Here is an 18,764-nt window from a genome sequence, read left to right as displayed (position 1 = left end):
TATGTAGTACACCGCACTGGGCTCCTTGGAGGAAGAGTGGGATATAAAATGTAAAATAAATAAACAAAAATAAAATAAAACTGCCTTGGTACTACGGAACAGCTTCAAATGTTCATTTAACTGAAGTGGAGTGAGCCGTAGCCCTAACAAATCAGCCTACTGTTCAGAATTGTTGAGATTTATCATCACTGCATTTAAGAAAGTGCAGAACTATGGATCATGGTTACAAGAAAGAGAGAAGCAACTAAGATTCCTGGGGATGTCAATAAATTGACAGGGATATTCCCCACCCCCTCCTTTTGTCTCCTGTAGTCCCTGTCCCTGCAAAGGCAAAAATTGTGAACCACTGGCTTAGACATCATGTCCCACCAAATTACATTGTGGCCTAAATTACATTAGACTGCTCAATTTGGGCAACAAAGCTTAGACACCACTATAACTCATAAAAACCAGAAGAAAAACAAAATTGCTCTTTAAAAGACCTCTGAACAAGTCAAGAGATTCTTTCTAAAACTTTGGAAAGAAAAACCTGTGTAATTTCAGAACTTTCCTAACCAGCTTCTCAAAAAGCTTCTCCACACAATTTATATCATGGCTTTTAGCAAGAGCTTTGGAATTGCATTGAGCTCCCAAAGATATTTGGGTATTTCTGTCTGAAAATGCTTGCATTTCAATCACACTGAATACAACACATACTTAACTAAACCATTCAAGTTCAAAAGCTTTTTGCATATCTTATCTTCTGCTAATCACTCAAAGCCTCAGCTGGAGTGGAGAGAGTCAGAGAAGTCAATTTCAATTGCAATGCTTTCCCAAAGAACAAAGCATTCTGTCCAAAACACAGTCATTTCGATTTGGAAACAAAAATCTCTGTTTTTTAATTCTTGATTTTGTTTTGGTTACAAAACCTCCGAAATTGCCATTTTCGGGTGCAAAATGTTTTGTACCCGAATCGAAATGCACAAGCCTACTCCAAGGTAGGGTAGTTGATGTTTTCCTCCTACTTTGGTAAAAATCTAGCTTTAAAAAAATCAGGCTATCCACTTCTGAGTGGGCTGAGTTGGAGGACTTCCTGTGAGTCTTCATGAGGAGAAAATGCTGGGTTTGCTGATCATCAGAATGAGCATCAGGTATGTCACAATAGTGCTATTCAGACATTCAGGGTCAGCCCTAGAGCTTTTGGCACCCTAAGCAAAGTCCAACTTTGGTGCCTCCTCCTCAGCCGAGAAGTGTGAAGTTGCCCGCGGCTGGCAGTCTGAAGCCAAGAGCAATGAACACACCCACAGGGAAGGCAAGCTTCTCTCCTTCCCCAGTCCTCAAGGCATGAGCTGATGTAGGCAGCTGCATGCTTACTTGGGAGCAAGCCCTTTTAAACTCAATGAGATTTCTTTTCAAGTAAATATGCATAACATCGGTCTGCTGGGTTGCAAGCCTGAACATACATGAGAGTGTCCAGAAAGTTTGGAATAAACATACGTAATCAAGATATTAAAGTGAATAGGCTCTGTAGCAGGTTAAATGAAAGGATTTCATGTCATTGAGGCTGTGGACTGAGAGATGTCTGGAGTGTGAATTACAGAAAAAATGCCTGAAATGGATAGCAAGTGTCCCACTGATGCCTTTTCACTGAATCATGGTTTCTTTTGAATACATCCAATCATCTATTAATTGCGCTCAGTTCAGGAACAAGTCAGCTATTCCTGTTCTCTGGGGACCCCTCTGTACTTCTTGTGTGAAAGTGCTATTTCTTGTATTAAGTGTCTTTCTGCTGACTACATGGACACCCTGTTACCGTATCATATTGTTTGGGAAAGATAGTGCAAGAAATCCACTCGACTTCATATTTATATCACTATCCCACTCTTTCTTCAAGGAGCTCAGAGCAGTGGACATGCTCGTCATGTGCTAGCAAGGATGAATTGCCCCCTTGGCTAAGCAGGGACTGCCCTGGTTTCATTTGAATGGGAGACTACATGTGAGAGCACATGTATTTCCCTTAGGAACTGGGCCACTCTGGGAAGAGCACCTGCATACTTGTGTGCAGAAGTTCCCAAGTTACTTATAACCCTTTCACAGCTAAAAATTGATTGCATCAGCCCAGAACTCCCTGCAAAAGCCTGGGCTATTGCACATTTATCCAGTTGGAACTGTGGAATGGCCTCCTAAGAGTCAAGCTGCCAAAACAGTGGAATGGGTTGCCAGCACTGGAGAAGAGTATTGTATTGCAGCACTGAAATATTTCCAGTCTTGTACTTTTATGAACACTTTCAGTGCCAAAACTGGATCAGAATGGCGCAATGGTCTTAAACAGCCTGGAAATGTCCTCTAACAGTCAAGCTGCACCCCCAAAACAGTGGAATGGGCTGCGGACACTGCAGAATAATATTTTAGGGCTGAAATATTTCCAATCTTGCACTTTTATGCACCCTTTAAGTGCAAAATTTGGGCCAGAATGGCACAATGGCCAGAAATAGCCCAGAAGAGCACCCAACTGTCTTTCAGCCCATTTCTTGATTCTGTGACTATGCTAAGTGCTATATGCTTTTATGAGATATGCATCTATTTATGAATAAGAGATACATGCTCTGACATATTAAGATTTTTCATTGTTCCAAAAATATAATATATCTGAAGCCACATTCTTGCGAAAACACAAACCAGGGAATATAACTAGAGCGGCAATTAAAGCAACTACTTCTTTGTGTTGAAAAAAATCTTTACTCTTAGCATCATTAAAAACAAAGCATTTCTCATTCTTCTCTGTTCGCATCACTGCTAAGTCCTATCATAATCAAGTGTGTATAGAGGAGAAGAGTCTGTCCGTCTTCGAAGATTTTTTCATCATTCACTTATGTCAGTGATAACATTTTGGACATTTGTATATTCCGTGAGGAATTTCAGTCATCTCGTTGTAGATTGCACAACTCCTGACAAACACCTTGGCCAAGGACTCTTGTGTCCTTCTTTGGTTTCTCACATAGTTTTCCCATTAAACACAAGGACCATGAAAACCTGTAATATTATTCTACTGCCAGAGAAAGGAATGTGATAGTAGATGGTGACCCTTGAGGTGCATTTCTGGAAATGGGTTCTGACTTGCAGCCCAATCCAATGTTTTTATTTATTTTTATTTATTTATTTCACATATTTGTATACTGCCCAACATGCACATCTCTATGCGATTTACAGCAAAACAATATAAACAACAAATAAAAAGGTTAAAACATTACAACAATTTAAAATTTAAAATGTTAAAACTATTAAAAATCATCAAACTATTATTTTGGGATGCAGCTTGACAGTTTGGTTGTTGATCTGGGTTGTTTCAGGCCATTGTGCTGTTCAGGTCCATTTTTGGCACATAGGAAGCTGCCATATACTGAGTCAGACCATTGGTCTATCTAGCTCAAGATTGTCTATACCAGGGATCCTCAACGTTGGGCCCCCAGATGTTCTTGGACTTCAACTCCCATAATCCCCAGGCCCAGTGGCCTTTGGCTGGGGATTATGGGAGTTGAAGTCCAAGAACATCTGGGGGCCCAACGATGAGGATTCCTGGTCTACACAGACTGGCAGTAACTTCTCCAAGGTTGCAGGCAGAAGTCTCTCTCAGCTCTATCTTGGAGATGCTGCCAAGGAGGGAACTTGGAACCTTCTGTTCTTCTCAGAGCAGCTCCATCCCCTGAGGGAAATATCTTACAGTACTCATAGTTCTATCCTCCCTTTCAAATGCAACCATGGTGGACCCTGCTTAGCGAAGGGGACAAGTCATGCTTGCTGCCACAAGACCAGCTCTCCTCTCCTGGAGAATGGGTTTCAGAGAAGCATTATGGAGCAAAACACAATAAGGTCATTCTCCCAACTGAAAATGTCAGGGGTGGGTTGGGAGTCACCTCTTACCTGCCTTTGTGCACACAATGAAAACATCAGGGGCCTGGAGCACCTGCCTCATGAGGCAAAGCTACAGCTTTTTAGTTTGGAAAAGAGGTGACTATGTGGAGACATGATAAAGGTGTATACAATTTTGCATGGAGTAGACACAGAGAAAAATTTCCTCCTCTCTCACAACACTAGAACCAGGGGTCATCCCATGAAATTTAGAACTAACAAATGGAAATCCATTTTCACACAGAGCATAATTAGTCTACAGAATTCTCTGCTATGGGATGTGGTGATACCAGGATCGACAAAAGGAAATTTAGGATTGCCAAAAGGAAGTACTTCTTCACACAATGCATAATTAATTGAGGGAACTGTCTGCCACAGAATATGGTGTTCCAGATTTATGAAGCCCAAAAATCTTTATGAAGCCCAAAAATGCAAAAGAGACTAAAGAAAATAAACAGAAAATAGGCGTTGTTCCTGTTAAGTCAGAAGAGTTGGAATGTGCAGCTTCAGAATCAGAGAAGCAAACATTACCACGTAGTTACTTACTCGGAAACTTGGGTGGAGGGAGGCTTTCGAAAGTCGTACGGCTGGAATTTACCATACTTGGGAGATGTGATTGCATGAATCAGGTAGTCGCCAGGCCTGTAGTAGTTCAGTGCTTCATGCTGATCCCTCATCAGGTTCATCGGGCATTTTGACAGCAGCATTCCGCAGGCTGCATTAGGCAGAAGCAGAAGCACTTGCAGAAGCAACAGGCTCATTCTGGCTCTCTCTGCCACAGGCAGTCCTCTTTGTCACGGCTCCAAAGTCTATTATCATCAACTTCTTAGAAGACCTCTTGAGAGACTGAGTCTGCAGTGAACTTGCTCTCATAGGGGGAATCTAGCTGTTGTTTTAGAGGCAAAAGGGATTATTCGGACTCCTGGACCAGCAGAGCCCCCACCTGCCCAGAATCCCAGCCTCAGGGCTCTCTGATAGAGGAGGTATTTATGCATCAGTCATTTCAAGCACAGTTGCACAGAATTACTTCATGTTGTTGGTTCTGATGTTGATGCTACAGTTTCCCAAAGAACTTTGAAAAATCCCTTCAGCTTTGTCAAAACAGTGATTTTCATAATTATAAGGGGAAGCATCACTTTTGCATCTTTCGTAACTCTTGATGTAGCTCTGGACACAGGTGTGGAACTTGAGCAAAACAAGTTTGTAAGAACTCATGTATTCTGAGATGAGTCATGGAGGGGAAAATAGGCTTGGCCCAGAGGCGTAACTAGGGAAAACGGCGCCCAGGGCAAGCACTGAAATTGCGCCCCCCCCCGCCGCGCCCCCAACATACATCTGACTTACACACGTTTCAGAAAACTTTTATTTTTAATACAGATATTTTATCTCTATTTAATATTTAATACAATATTTAATATTGCTGTTAAATATTTAATTTAATTTAAGCAATTTAATATTTAATACAATATTTTATACAGAGCCATGTAGTTTTCTTTGGTAGAATACAGGAGGGATTTACCATGGCCATCTCCCATGCAGTATGAAATGATGCCTTTCAGCGTCTTCCTATATTGCTGCTGCCCAATATAGGTGTTTACCAGCAGGGATTCGAACTGGCAACCTCTTGCTCCCTAGGCAAGTTACTTCCCTGCTGCGCCAGCCTTTAAAAGAGCCCTTAAGACAATTTTTTTAAACCAGGCTTCTAGTAATCTCTGAATGTTGAAGCAATGCTAGGAAATTAAGGGGGTAAGTGTTATAATTCACTAGATAAATAAATGATACTACACTACCACAGCACTATTGCTCTGGGCAGCTTTCTCGAAGGAAATCATGCCCATCATGGAATACATGACAAGTTTACAAATATATATCCATTCTGATTCCTTATCGAGGGTGGGATTTGGGTTAACCATGCAAAATGTCCTGCTAACTGGGCAAAGAGGCACCTTTCAAAGTGATGATCGTCTTATATATGGCAGAGAGAGAACAAATTGATGGTCATTTCATTAGAAAACATCTCTGCTTAAATTGTGGCTGCAAGTGAACTCGTGCCTTTTGGACCCCGATGCTGTGCACAGTCTTCATGTTCAGTGAAAGCAAAAGGTGCCAAAGCCATCTGCAAGCAAGATCCTCTATTCTGGGAGCCCTTTCCCCTTAATTCTAGAGGAGGAGTATCTGTGGCTACCCAGCTGGTAGGAGTAATGCACTCTACATATCCTCAGAGGCAGTCTCTCCATTCTTCTTGGTACCATTCCGAATGGTTCTTGATTGAACTCCAGCACTGCAGTATAGGTTAACTAGCTCAAATAAGCTCTGCTGGGGAGACACACACATCCCCTCATCCAAGCCATCACATGGGGTGCAGTAGTTCATATCAAACCCATTGCAAAACGAACTCCCTGGAGTTTGAATGGAATGGGTGGCTCTGATCTCTGTATGCAAGCATGAAGAACTGCAGATTTGACGATAGGCGAGGAATTCAGGCGCTCAGCGGCTGAATGCCCCCCCAAAGCTGATCTCCTTCTCCTACCTGTGTGAGTGAAACCGGAGATCGTCAAGGTGACTTCACAACAACAATCGGCAAGATTGGAGTCGGACCCTCGCTAGAGAAGGCTGGGTGCCAGCAAGGACCCAGTCCTGCCTGGGAGAGGAAGCTCACCTTAACAAGCCTCGCTTGCCATGCGGAGGTTCCTAGCAGCCCCCAGCCTTGCATGCAGAGATGGCTTCCCCCCACCCTCGTCGCCTCTCGCCTGCTCCCAGCTCCCCCCCCCAGCCATGCACAATCCCTCTCCTTGCTTGTTAGGCGAGGCATGCAAAATAACAAGCCGCCGAGGGCTTAGAGGCGCTTTCAGAGGGGGTGGGCGCTCGGGAAGGTAAGGCTCGCTCCTGGAAGGGTTTGCTTTATCCAAGCCACTGGCAAAGCACCTCTTTTAAGGTGGATCCCGGCTCCCCGTGAAGCACGCAGCCAAAGCTACCCGGCAGGGCCAGGGGCACCTTAAAGGCTGCTGAACTTCTACTGGCACCGTCGGCTGCATTTCACAAGGTCTTGCTAGCATTTTCAAAGCTTCCCCTTGCCGTAGTTTCTTTCTTTCTCCTTCCTCCATTTCCTCTCCGCCGACATTTTTGTAGACTCTACCTTCCTGGGAATGGGGTGGGGTGGGTTTCAGATACTTGTTCTCCTGAACTGGAGGAGGCACCATGGGCTGCTCGTATGAGATGCATGCAGGCAGGAAGTAAGTAAGTTGTAGAACGGGCGGAGATTAAGAACAATTAATTAAGGCAAGACACGACACAACAGAGAAGCAAGAGAACACACACACCTTGTCGACCGAATGCAGTGCTTTAATGATGACGCCCAACCCGAGGTCTGGTTCCACCCGCCGGCGCCGAATCCTTTCTTGTTGTCCCGTCCCTGCCGTCCTCCTCCTGCCTGCCTGCGCCCTGCAGCCCCAGCCCCAGCAGCGCTCTCCGCTCCGCACCACGTGCAGAAGGCGAGCCGAGCTGGGAGGACGGACGCATGCACAGCGTGCGTGCGTGACTAGAGAGAGACCCTCTGCTCTGCTGGCCATAAGTTCCATCATTGCGAGCCAAGCACTGTGAGCATGCATGAAACTAGGCACCCCCCGCCAAGCCAGGCCAGCAAAGCAATGGGGGGGGGGGCTTGGGCGCCATGCGGAAGGGACTGTTCGTGGGGGAGGGGGCGCCCTTAACTGCTCTGCTGAGCCGGAGAAACTTTTATTTAAATTTTTTTTTAAAAAAAAAAATTGGGATCCGCGGGGGTCATGGTGGCGCCCCCCACGTGACCCGCAAAGATGGTGCCGGGGGCACATGCCCCCCCTGCCCCCCCTATCGTTACGCCCCTGGCTTGGCCTGACCTCTATTGTAGGAACACTGGTAACATGACTAACATGATGCAACTTTGATGGCCTCAAGAGGAAGTCAGACAAACTTATGGATGTCAGGAGGACTTATGGATGTAAGGAGGCTTAAGCTACAATAACCAAATAGATCCTCCATGTTTGGAGGCAGTCAACCTCTTTTCCCATGTTTTCCAATGGGAGAGTTTTTCTGCATTTTCTGGGACATGAAGTTCTCTGGAGCTTTGGATTTTTGTGGTATTGTGGCCAAGGTCTATCTATGGAAATGGAATGTTTCTATCTTTCATGATCTGTTCTGGGAATCTCATAGCAGTGAGTGAATGAATGAGCCTGTGTGTGCTTATAGTTTGCAAGCATATTAACATCTTATCTCACTGTGATTCTAGTCTTTTTCTAGCACTATGGGGTCTCATTCCCCATATATTCCAAGGGGAGACTTTGTCCGGATTTTCTGGGACATAACATCCAGGCATTGTTAGGGACAAACACACACATGGAAAGAAAACACACACACACACACACACACGATGGTCATCTCATTAGGCTACTTTCCATGAGAAACGTGGGCTAAAACATGCTGCTGAAATGCCCCTATTGGCCACAACAAATGTACCAAATTTGATCCAAATGGGTCCATGAATTGCAAAGTTGTTTGGAGAGAACCCACCCACAGCCAGCCACCATCTTGATATAGTTCCTGGAATTCATTTATGGGATATCAAGATTTCATGTTCTCTATAATCTTAACATGTCTACCAAGTTTGCTATAAATTGGTTTGGTGGTTCCCAAGTTAGTTCACTTCCACCTCAAATGTTCAGACATCTACCATCTTGAACTGGGGTGAAAGATGTCACCACAAAATATGCTATTGAGGTGTCCCCCATGTGGCACTCAAATGCTGCAAGTGCACACGGGCGGTGGAGTCCTGTTCAGACCCTGGGTTGTGTGAGGGAAGATAGGTAGGATCCAGCCTCTTCCCCAGCCCTCCCTAGCCCAGCAACAATGGTCATGTGAATGACTTTCAAATGCTCTTTCTGTTTAATGAGTGCCATATTTATGTGTTTTTACATTTATATCCAGCTCTACCTCCAAGGAGCCCAGCAAGGTCTACATGGTTATGTTCATGCTCACAATGACCCTGTGAGGTAAGTTAGGCTGAGAGATACATGGCTGTCCTAGAATCACCCAGTAAGCTTCATGGCTGAATGGGGATTTGAACTCGGGTTTTCCCAGTCCTAGTCCAATAGGCATCATGAATATTGCAATCACCAAGTTTTTTTGAAAACAGAGGCATTTACAATCATTGTTTTTGCCATTTATATAGCAGTGAGAAGTACAGATTCACTTCCCTTGTGATGAAAACTAAACAATGGAAATCTTCTCCTCGGCTAAGCAGAATTATTTCAAACAGATACAAAATGTCCCAAGCAATTTCTAAAAACTATGGATCCCAAAGAAACACAAAATCTTGATTTGGCTAAACTAGTGCATAAATGCTGAATTAGCATTTGAAAGCTTTTGAATTACACAGGATTCTTTCTCAGGCCAGACATTTTTTTTTAAAAAAGGGAACGATAACACATTGCTACTCAGGTGATGGTTCTTGCCCAGTTTACCAGGGAATTATTCACACATGGCTTCATGCTGTGGGGTAAATGTTGAGCGAAGCCACTTTGAATTACACTCGCGGCATTGAGGGAAGCAGCCCCTACCCTATGCTCTTGGGTTTTCTTTTGGTGCAGGTTCACATCGCATGCCTCCGTGTTTCCCTTCTAGCCAATTGGTGTGTGTGTGAGATATTTCTAAAGCCTATATCTGCACTCCTGAATAGGGTTTCCCTCTTATTATGTTAATGATTCTACATCAGTGCCTATTCCTATTTGCTCCGGTGTTTTCAGAAAAAATAGCTTAAAACCAGCATTTTAAGAACTCAGAAATACATCGAGATAAGCTAGAATTCGGAAGACAGGACTCGGTTTGTGTGTGGAGTGCTTCTAAGGATCTCAAACAGACTTAGGGGTAAGTTTGGCTCTTCCGGAGGTGATTTGGGGTAACAGGCGTGTCTATAAAGCCTCCAGGTAGCAGGGATATCAATGCCAACTATTGACTTTGGCCGAGAATGGAGCAAAATGGATGCTAGCTCAAAGTCAAGGTTTCATCTAGTAAGCTTAGAAAGCATTAAATTTGTTTTCTGTTAAATTTTAAAGAAACCTTGCTTCCAGCAAGGATGGAGGCTGAGGGCCAACGACCAATGCTGTTCAGCCCCCTGGCTACTAAAGAAACACACAACATGGTGAAGGAGTGGAGCAGTGTCCTAGAAGAGCTGTGGTGCTCCTTGTTCTTTTGTTTAATTGGCTGTCTCTATCAGCAAAGCTGTGGTCTATGGCTTCCAGTTCATCATGTCATGTTTTCATTGGTGTGGACACACATCTTCCAGCCATGTCTACAGTGTGTCAGGAGGATGTTAGCCATCAACAGCTCTGGCAGAACAGAAGGGTCTTAACCTGGCAGCTGAAGGATAACAGTGAAAGTGCAACGGGATCTTCCTAATGAAGGACCATGTCAGATGGAGTACTACAGTGGAAAATGTCCTCACCCTGGACATTCCCTCCCTTTTCCAGAGGGTGGGCACCGAAAGGAAACCAAAGTACCAGGGAGCAGAGGTTCATTAAGATGCCCAGAACATCAAGCCCTATAGAGCTTTCCAGGGAAGTATCAACACCTTGAATTGAACTTGAAACAGACCACCAGCCAATGAAGCTCTTTGAACACTGGCAAGATGTGTTGCCAGTGCCAAACCACCCAAGGAGTGTCCTTTCAAAAGTTGGCTCCAAGTTTCCTGTTTGCTCAGACCTGCCTCGCATGCAAACAAACAGGCCACCCCAAGAGCAAATAGCTGCCATCACTAAACAGCTAGAGGAGCAGGCATCTGTGCCTCTCCCTCCTCCAGCTTCTCCCGCACCAGCCCTTCCTCCAGATCCCCCTTTACCAACTTCTCCAGCTCCTCCTCCTTTGCCCCCGGAATGTCCGGGATGGACATCGATCAAATTGCCGTTATATGTGCTCAGCAAGCAGACAAACCCCATCCTAAGACTTGGCATCAGCCAAGCAGCCATGGTCAGCCTGGATCCAATTAATTGGATGCGAGAAAGACTCAAGGTCTTATGACCTGGAGACCACATAGATCAGCTTTACCACAGTGAAGACAGGGACCCATAGATCCCCTAGACCAGGGTTTCTTAACCTTGGGCCCCCAGATGTTGTTGGATTACAACTCCCAGAATCCCCAGACATAGCCTTTGTGGCTGGGGATGCCAGGAGTTGTAGTGCAACATCTGGAGGTCCAAGGTTAAGAAACCCTGCCCTAGACTCTAATATAGCCCATAAACAGGTGTTAGGACTCATTTAGGGTTACGTAATCATGGATCGTACCCCAGGCAGTGTAGTCATCCGCTCCCGACACCATGAAGCCTACAGAAACATGTACACTTGCCTTAATGCACAGGTGCTGTCTATCATAGGTCCAATGCTCCAAGCACCACCCAGCAAAAGCCAGCTACTAATCCCTGTTCTGCATTTGAACCGCTCCAGGCCATGACTTAGGCTATCTTTGGCCCTCACTCCACTGCCACACCTGATAATATTCACGACATACCGACCTAGTATGTATTACAGAGACCTGGTTAGGGGATGCTGGGGGCCCAGTGTGGTCTCGGCTTCTCCCTCCAGGGTACTCTGTTGAGGAGCAGGTGAGGGACCGTGGGCAGGGAGGTGGAGTGGCTGGGATCTACAAGAATAATATTCCCCTTACCAGGATCCCTGTTAGAGTGTCAGACCATATTGAATGTGTGTACTTAAGTTTGGGGACCAGGGATAGACTGGGGCTTCTGTTGGTGTACTGGTTGCCCTGGTGCTCAACAGAGTCCCAAAGTGAGCTGGCGGATTTGGTCTCAGGTTTGGTGTTGGAGTCCCCCAGGCTTGTCGTGCTAGGGGACTTCAATGTTCATTTCGGGACCAATTTGTCCGAGGTGACTCAGGAGTTCATAGTGGCCATGACTACTATGGGCCTATCTCAAGTGGTCTCAGGACCGACGCACATTGCAGGTCACATGCTTGATTTGGTCTTTCACTCTGATCAGGGTGGTGTTCCGTGGGTGGGCAATCCTGTGATTTCCCCATTGTCATGGATGGACCACCATCTGGTTAAGGTTGGACTCACAGCCACACCCCACCTTCGCAGGGGCAAGGGACCTATTAGGATGGTCTGCCCGAGAAGGTTATTGGATCCCATAGGATTTCAAGAAGCTTTGGAGGGATTGGAACAGCAAACTCACCAGGGCAGTAGACATGATCGCTCCTAAGCATCCTCTCCGACCTGCTTCAGAATAGGCCACTTGGTATATGGAAGAACTACGGGGACTGAAGTGGTGAGGTAGACAACTGGAGCACAAGTGGAGAAAGACTTGGTTTGAATCTGACAGATTGCAACATAGAGCTCATTTGAAGACCTACGCTCAGGCGATACGTGCGGCAAAGAAGCGATTCTTTTCTTCCTGTATTGCATCCACAAGTTCACATCCGGTGGAGTTATTCAGGGTTGTGAGAGGGCTAGTATGTGCCCCTACTCCCTTGAATCAGAACCTGGAACCATCGATTACCCACTGTGATGTGTTTAATGAATTCTTTGTGGGGGAAATCTCTCGAATTCAGGCCGACTTAGATTCCGTCTCCGATATTGTCCCTGACTTCATCATGGATGAAGGAGCCAACTTCTTTTGCATCATGGAAAACTGGTCAGAAGAAGATAGTGGTCCAGTTTGGTCCCAGCTTCTTCTGGTGGGTTATTTCATGGTGAAGGTGAGAGGATGTGGGTGTGGAGGTGGGGTGGCTATGGTCTATAAGGATACTATCTCCCTTACCAAAATCCCTGTCAGGGAATTGGCTTATATTGAATGTGTGTACCTAAGTCTAGGGACCAAGGATAGACTCGAACTTCTGTTGGTGATTGTAAGCCCTTTGGGGACAGGGATCCTTATTAATTAATTAATTAGTAAACTGTTTTGAAAACTTTTGTTGAAAAGTGGTATATAAATTTTTTTTTAGAAGTAGTAGTAGTAGGTGTTTCAGTCGCCCTGCTGCACAACAGAGTCCCTAACTGAGCTGATGGACCTGGTTGCAGAGTTGGCATTGGAGTGGCCCAAGTTGTTGATGGTGGGGAACTTCAATATTCACTTTGGGACCGGGTTGTCAGGAGCAGCTCAGGAGTTCATAGCAGCCATGATGGGCCTATCCCAATTGGTTTCTGAATGAACGGATGATGCTGGTCACACACTTGATTTCGTCTTTTGCTCTGATAAGGGTGGTCTGTGGGTGGGCTCCTGTCATCCCCCCCATTGTCATGGACAGATCACCATCTGGTTATGGTAGGACTTACCATGATCCACCTCCGCAGGGGTGAAGGTCCTATTAGATTGCTCTGCCCGAATAGGTTATTGGATTCAATAGGATACCAAGAAGATTTGGGAGGGTTTAGGGTTGGCTCTGCTAGTTATTCTGCCAATGCTCTGGTGCAAAAGTGGAATAATGAACTTACTAGAGCAGTAGACACAATAGCTCCTAAGCATCCTATGTGACCTGTTTCAAAGTCAGCCCCGTCGCATTCGGAAGAACAGCTGAAGCAGTGAGGCAGCTGAAGCAGTGAGGTAGACAACTAGAGCACAAGACTCAGCACGGATCTAATAGGTCACAACACAGAGCACATTTGAAGATGTATGGTCTGGCAGTGCAGGTGGCACAGAAGTGGTTCTTTTCTGCCCACATTGCTTTGGCAAATTCATGTCCAGCAGAGTTGTCTAGAATCATGAGGGGATTAGAATGTCCCCCTTCCCCTTGAATTTGAACTTAGAACATCAGTTACTTGCTGCAGTGTCTTTAATTATGTTTTTGCAGATAAAATCTCTTTTATCGAGATCGAGCGGGTCGATCTGGATTCTACCCTTATCGGGTCAATCTGGATTCCACCCTTACAGCAGAGTTTATTCTGGAGGTGTCCAGCAACTCCTCTTAAAGGATTAGATTGGATCACTTTCAGTTTGTGACTCCTGAGGAAGTGGACAAACTGTTTCAGACTGTGCATCCTACAACCTGTTCTCTTGACCCTTGCCCAAATTGGCTTATCTCATCTGGTAATCATATTATCAGAAGGAGTCCAGTGAATATGATAAATGCTTCCTGTGGGAGGGCAAGATGCCTCCTTGTCTCAAGGAGGCTATTGTTACACCTTATTTGAAGAAAGCTTGATTGCATCCCTGGGAGTTAGCGAATTACACACCCGTTTCTAATCTTCCATGGTTGGACAAGTTGATTGAGCGGGTGGTGGTGGCCTCTCAGCTCCAGGCAGTTTTGGATGACACAGATTATCTAGACCCATTTCAAACTGGCTTTCGAGTGGGCTATGGGGTTGAGACTGACTTGGTCAGCCTGATAAATGATCTCCAATTGACTACTGATAGAGGGAGTGTGACTCTGCTTAAACTTTTGGATCTCTGGGTAGTTTTCGATACCACCAACCACAGTATCCTTCTGTTTTGTCTTAGGAGAGTTTGATTGGGTGGTACTGTTTTACAATGTATCCGTTCCCACCTCTCTGATAGATTCGACCTCTCTGGTAGATTCTGTTGTTCTGCAACATGAGGACTAAAGTATAGGGATGTGCAAACAGGTTCGACTGTTTGGGGTCGAACTGAACCACCTCTGGTTCGGTCCGATGCTGGACAGAACCCCACCCCCGGGGAGGTTCACGAGTTGTTTTTTAATTAATTTATTTTTTACACTCTGGAGGAGTTGTCTGAAGCTTGGGGGGGGTTTCCACAGAGGTGCCCTCCCCCTGCTGGCCTCCCTTATTTAAGAAATTGGCCTTTCAGCTTCTCTTTGGCCACTCTTCAGCTTTTCCCCCTCAGCATGCTGGCCATTTTGGAGGGTGCTGCGCCTGCACAATGGACCTCTGTGAGCCCACCACCACCTCGGACAATCCCCCAGATAGGATAAGTGTAAAAAAATATTAAAATAAAAACAAAACAAAACTCGTGAACCGCCCACCCCAGACCGAAACCAACTGGGAGGGGGGTTCGAGGGGCTGCCAGACCAAACTGGCCCAGTCCAGTTTGGGTCCAGTTCAGACTCAAACCAAATCGGACCAGCTGGTTCCGTGCACACTCTTACTAAAGGATGGAGTTTCACAAGGTGCCACACTTTCTCCAATGCTCTTTAACATCTACATGAAAACACTTAATGACATAACTTCCCTAAATGCCTGCCTAGAGGTGGTAATGGGCTGGATGAGGGATAACAAACAGAAGTTGAATCCAAAGGTACTGACTGAGGGGTTGGGACCTGAGAGATGGTTTAGATCTGCCTGTTATGTATGGGGTTACACTCTCACTGAATGATCAGGTACATAGTTTGGGAGTACTCCTGGGTCCAAAACTCTCCCTTCTTTCGCAGATTCAGGCAGTGGCCAAGAGCGCTTTTTATCAGCTTCGGCTGATAGATCAGCTACATCCATTTCTAGAGGTGAATGACCTTAAAACAGTGGTACATATGCTTGTAACTTCCAGTCTTGACTACTGTAATGCACTCCATGTGGAGTTGCCTTTGTATGTAGTCCAGAAACTACAACTTGTACAGAATGTGGCAGCCAGATTGGTTTCTGGGACAAATTGAAGGGACCACATAACTCCGATTTCTGAAGAATTGCACTGGCTGGCAATATGTTTCTGGGTGAATACAAAGTGCTGGTTATTACCTATAAAGCCTTTAACGACTTGGGCCTAGGGTACTTACACGTGTGGACAAATGTGTTGGTACCCCTCCACGAAAAAACAAGGACCCACAATTGCTTCTGAAATAATTTGAAACTGACAAAAGTAATTGGCACCCATCACTGTTTGTTCCGCATTTAACAAAAATCAGACTTTCTTTTAGAGTTTTGATGCAACAGAATATTTCAAATAATAGCACAAATGAAAATGGCATGAACAAAAATGACGGGATCCTTAATCTAATATTTTGTTGCACAACCTTTAGAGGCAATCACGGCAAACAAGCGATTCCTGTAGCTCTCAATGAGACTTCTGCACCTGTCAACAGGTAGTTTGGCCCACTCTTCCTGAGCAAACTGTGCCAGCTGTGTCAGGTTTGAAGGGTGCCTTCTTGAGACTATGTTTCAATGCTTTCCATAGATGTTCGATAGGATTCAAATCAGGGCTCAAAGAAGGCCACTTCAGAATAGTCCAATGTTTTGTCCTTAGTCATTCTTGGGTGCTTTTAGCTGTGTGTTTTGGGTCATTATCCTGTTGGAGGATCTATGACCTGCGCCTGAGACAGAGCTTTCTAACACTGGGCAGTACGTTTCGCTCCAGAATGTCTTGATAGTCTTGAGATCGCATTGTTACCTGCACAGACTCAAGTTAATGACCTGGACCGTGGCCTGGTTGTCACACCAGAAGCGCACGGTCTTGTTTCTAAACAGGTCAGCCCACATGTGTATGACCGCTACTATTGGAAATAATTCCAGAAACGTTAAATCTCTGGTGATGCCTGCTAACACCCAGATGTCTGGCCATCTCTCCGCACATCAGCGCCCCCAGAAGTACACCCTGAAGCCCAGACCGCCAGTGGCGTCCGACTGGACCTGCAGGTCAACCTCCAACAGGAGTGCATCACACCAAAAGGAAACCCCATTATATGAATCCAGGAATGAAGCCCATAGTTCGAGGTCCTCCCGCATGGGTGCTGTGACTCTAATCCGGTGTTGCGCCTTTTTTACGCCGATGGTGGTGTCACACAGCCGCCTCAAGAATAGCCAGCCTGGAGCAACCACCCTACAGGCAAACTTTAGGTGACCTATAAGCTGTTGTAATTGCTTCAGCGTAACCTTGTTTGCCCCTAAGCAGCCATGTAATAGTGCCCGCAACTGTGTGACGTTGCGGGTACACAACGTTTTGTACTCGAAACGGGCTGTTTTGGGTGTTTTGTAGACAAAAAACCTACCCACTTTCCAGATTTGAAAGTTTTGCACGCAAAATAAAATATCCCTGTTTTGGCTATAAAAGAGTTTGTTGTTTTGGACCTCCATTTTGTGGCGATCTCTGAGTCAGTCTCCATTTTGTGTTTGACATCTCTTTGAATTTCCCACCCTTCTAGCCTTCCGATCGGTGACCTAAAGCATGGGCTGACCTGCTGATGATTCCCTCCTTGTTCCTCATTGGCTCTTTTGCCTCTTGCCACACTTTACTGACCCCACATTGGCCAGGGGAAGGGTTGAAGACAGGGCAAGGGTGGGGGGAGTTCAAGGAGGGGTTTTCAATTCATTCAACAAGTTAGTTAGTCATTCGCCATTCTGCCTTTCTGCCTCATTGAAGAGAGAGAGAGAGAGAAAACTAGTTTGCATTGCATGGCATGCCTCAAGTTGCCATGATGATGCCATGCCATTGCCTATACCTACCTGCCTTGTTGCCAGCCTGAACCCAGCCTGCCAGCCTGGGAATGGATTTATCTGCTGCATTGCTTTTTTGTTCCAGAATAATGTTTTTCACCCCCTTGAGAGATGCCATGCCATTGCCTATGCTTGCGTTGTTGCCAGCCTGAGCCCTGCCTGTCGATTCTCTGGTAGCAGATGAGATTTTCAATTATGAACCATGAATCCACTCTCATGTGGTACCAGAGAATCATTTGTTTGTTTGTTTGTTTGTTTGTTTGATTGATTGATTGATTTCTAGACCGCCCGTACAAAATACCTCAGGGCGGTTCACAAATATCATAAAAGAGTTAAAATCAATCAATGATCAGGAATGAAAATTTAAAATACAATAAAACAGCTAAAAATAAAACAATTCAAAACTTTATAAAAACCTGATACATTAAAAACCCTTTAAAACAATTTAAAAACCCTGGAAGGCCCGGCTGAACAGGTAGGTCTTTAAGGCTCTCCTAAATGCCAATAACAAAATCAAATTACAGATTTCTGCAGGGAGGGCATTCCACAATCTAGGAGTGGCTACAGAGAAGGCCCACCTTTGGGTCACCACTAGACGAGCTGGTGGCAACTGGAGCTGGACCTCCTCAGACGATCTTAGCATCAGGGGATCAGACCAAAGAAGGTGCTCTCTAAGGTAACCTGGACCTAAGCCATTTAGGGCTTTAAAGGTAATAACCAGCACTTTGTATTTTGCCCGGAAACATGTAGCGGGCAGAGTGAGGTATGGCGGTGGGAGTTGGGCAGGCCATTACAGGGGGAAACGGTCCAGGCAATTGAGGCCTGTTCCTTTTTCCAGCTCTTCTCTCAACCCTCTGACCCCAGGGAGCTCTGAGAACACTCCCTCGAGGATTAGGGTGCTGCTGCTGAATGCCAGGTCAGTTAATGCTAAAACATCTCTCATCCATGATTTGATTGTGGATGAGCATGCTGACCTGGTATGTGTGACGGAGAACTGGTTGGATGAGTTGAGTGGGGTTGGTCTCTCTCAGCTCTATCCTCCAGGTTTCCAGATCGTGCAACAGCCCCACCTCAAGGGTTGGGGAGGGGGGATTGCAGTCATCTATCGAGAGATCCTCCCCGTCTCCCGGTCAGGCAATCTCAGAATTTTGAGTGTTTGTCCTCCGAGATAGGCTGGGGATTCTGCTGGTGTACCGACCACCCCGCTGCACTTCAGTCTCCCTACCTGAGCTGGTGGGGGTGGTCTCGGAGGTGGCTTTGGGTTCCCCCAGGCTTATTGTTTTGGGGGATTTTACTGTCCACGCTGAGGCCCCCCTAGTGGGTGCGGTTCAGGATTTCATGGCCTCCATGGCAACCATGGGCCTGTCTCAGTTGGTATCGGGCCCTACCCATCTGGCAGGACATACTCTGGATCTAGATTTGTCGACCGGGAAATAAATGATCTGGAGGTGGGGGAATTTGAGACCACTCCCTTGTCATGGACAGATCATCATCTAGTGGG

General features: G+C 45.8%; 2 protein-coding genes across 2 annotated transcripts in view; both read left to right on the top strand.

Moving 5' to 3' along the window:
• Positions 1-18,764, top strand: part of LOC128346277 (vomeronasal type-2 receptor 26-like) — a 389,368-nt gene that overhangs the window by 136,541 nt on the left and 234,063 nt on the right. The window lies entirely within an intron of this gene.
• The window catches only part of LOC128343881 (vomeronasal type-2 receptor 26-like), a 35,199-nt gene continuing 27,623 nt past the window's right edge, over positions 11,189-18,764 (top strand). The window contains exons 1-2 of the mRNA XM_053293315.1: positions 11,189-11,272; positions 12,478-12,624. Coding sequence (XP_053149290.1) covers positions 11,189-11,272; positions 12,478-12,624 — 231 coding nt within the window. The remainder of the gene's footprint in view (positions 11,273-12,477; positions 12,625-18,764) is intronic.

This window comes from Hemicordylus capensis, chromosome 2, assembly GCF_027244095.1.
Source record: "Hemicordylus capensis ecotype Gifberg chromosome 2, rHemCap1.1.pri, whole genome shotgun sequence".
Taxonomy (NCBI): Eukaryota; Metazoa; Chordata; class Lepidosauria; order Squamata; family Cordylidae; genus Hemicordylus; species Hemicordylus capensis.
Note: the sequence above shows the minus strand (reverse complement) of the source record. Positions and strands in the feature narration are given on the sequence as shown.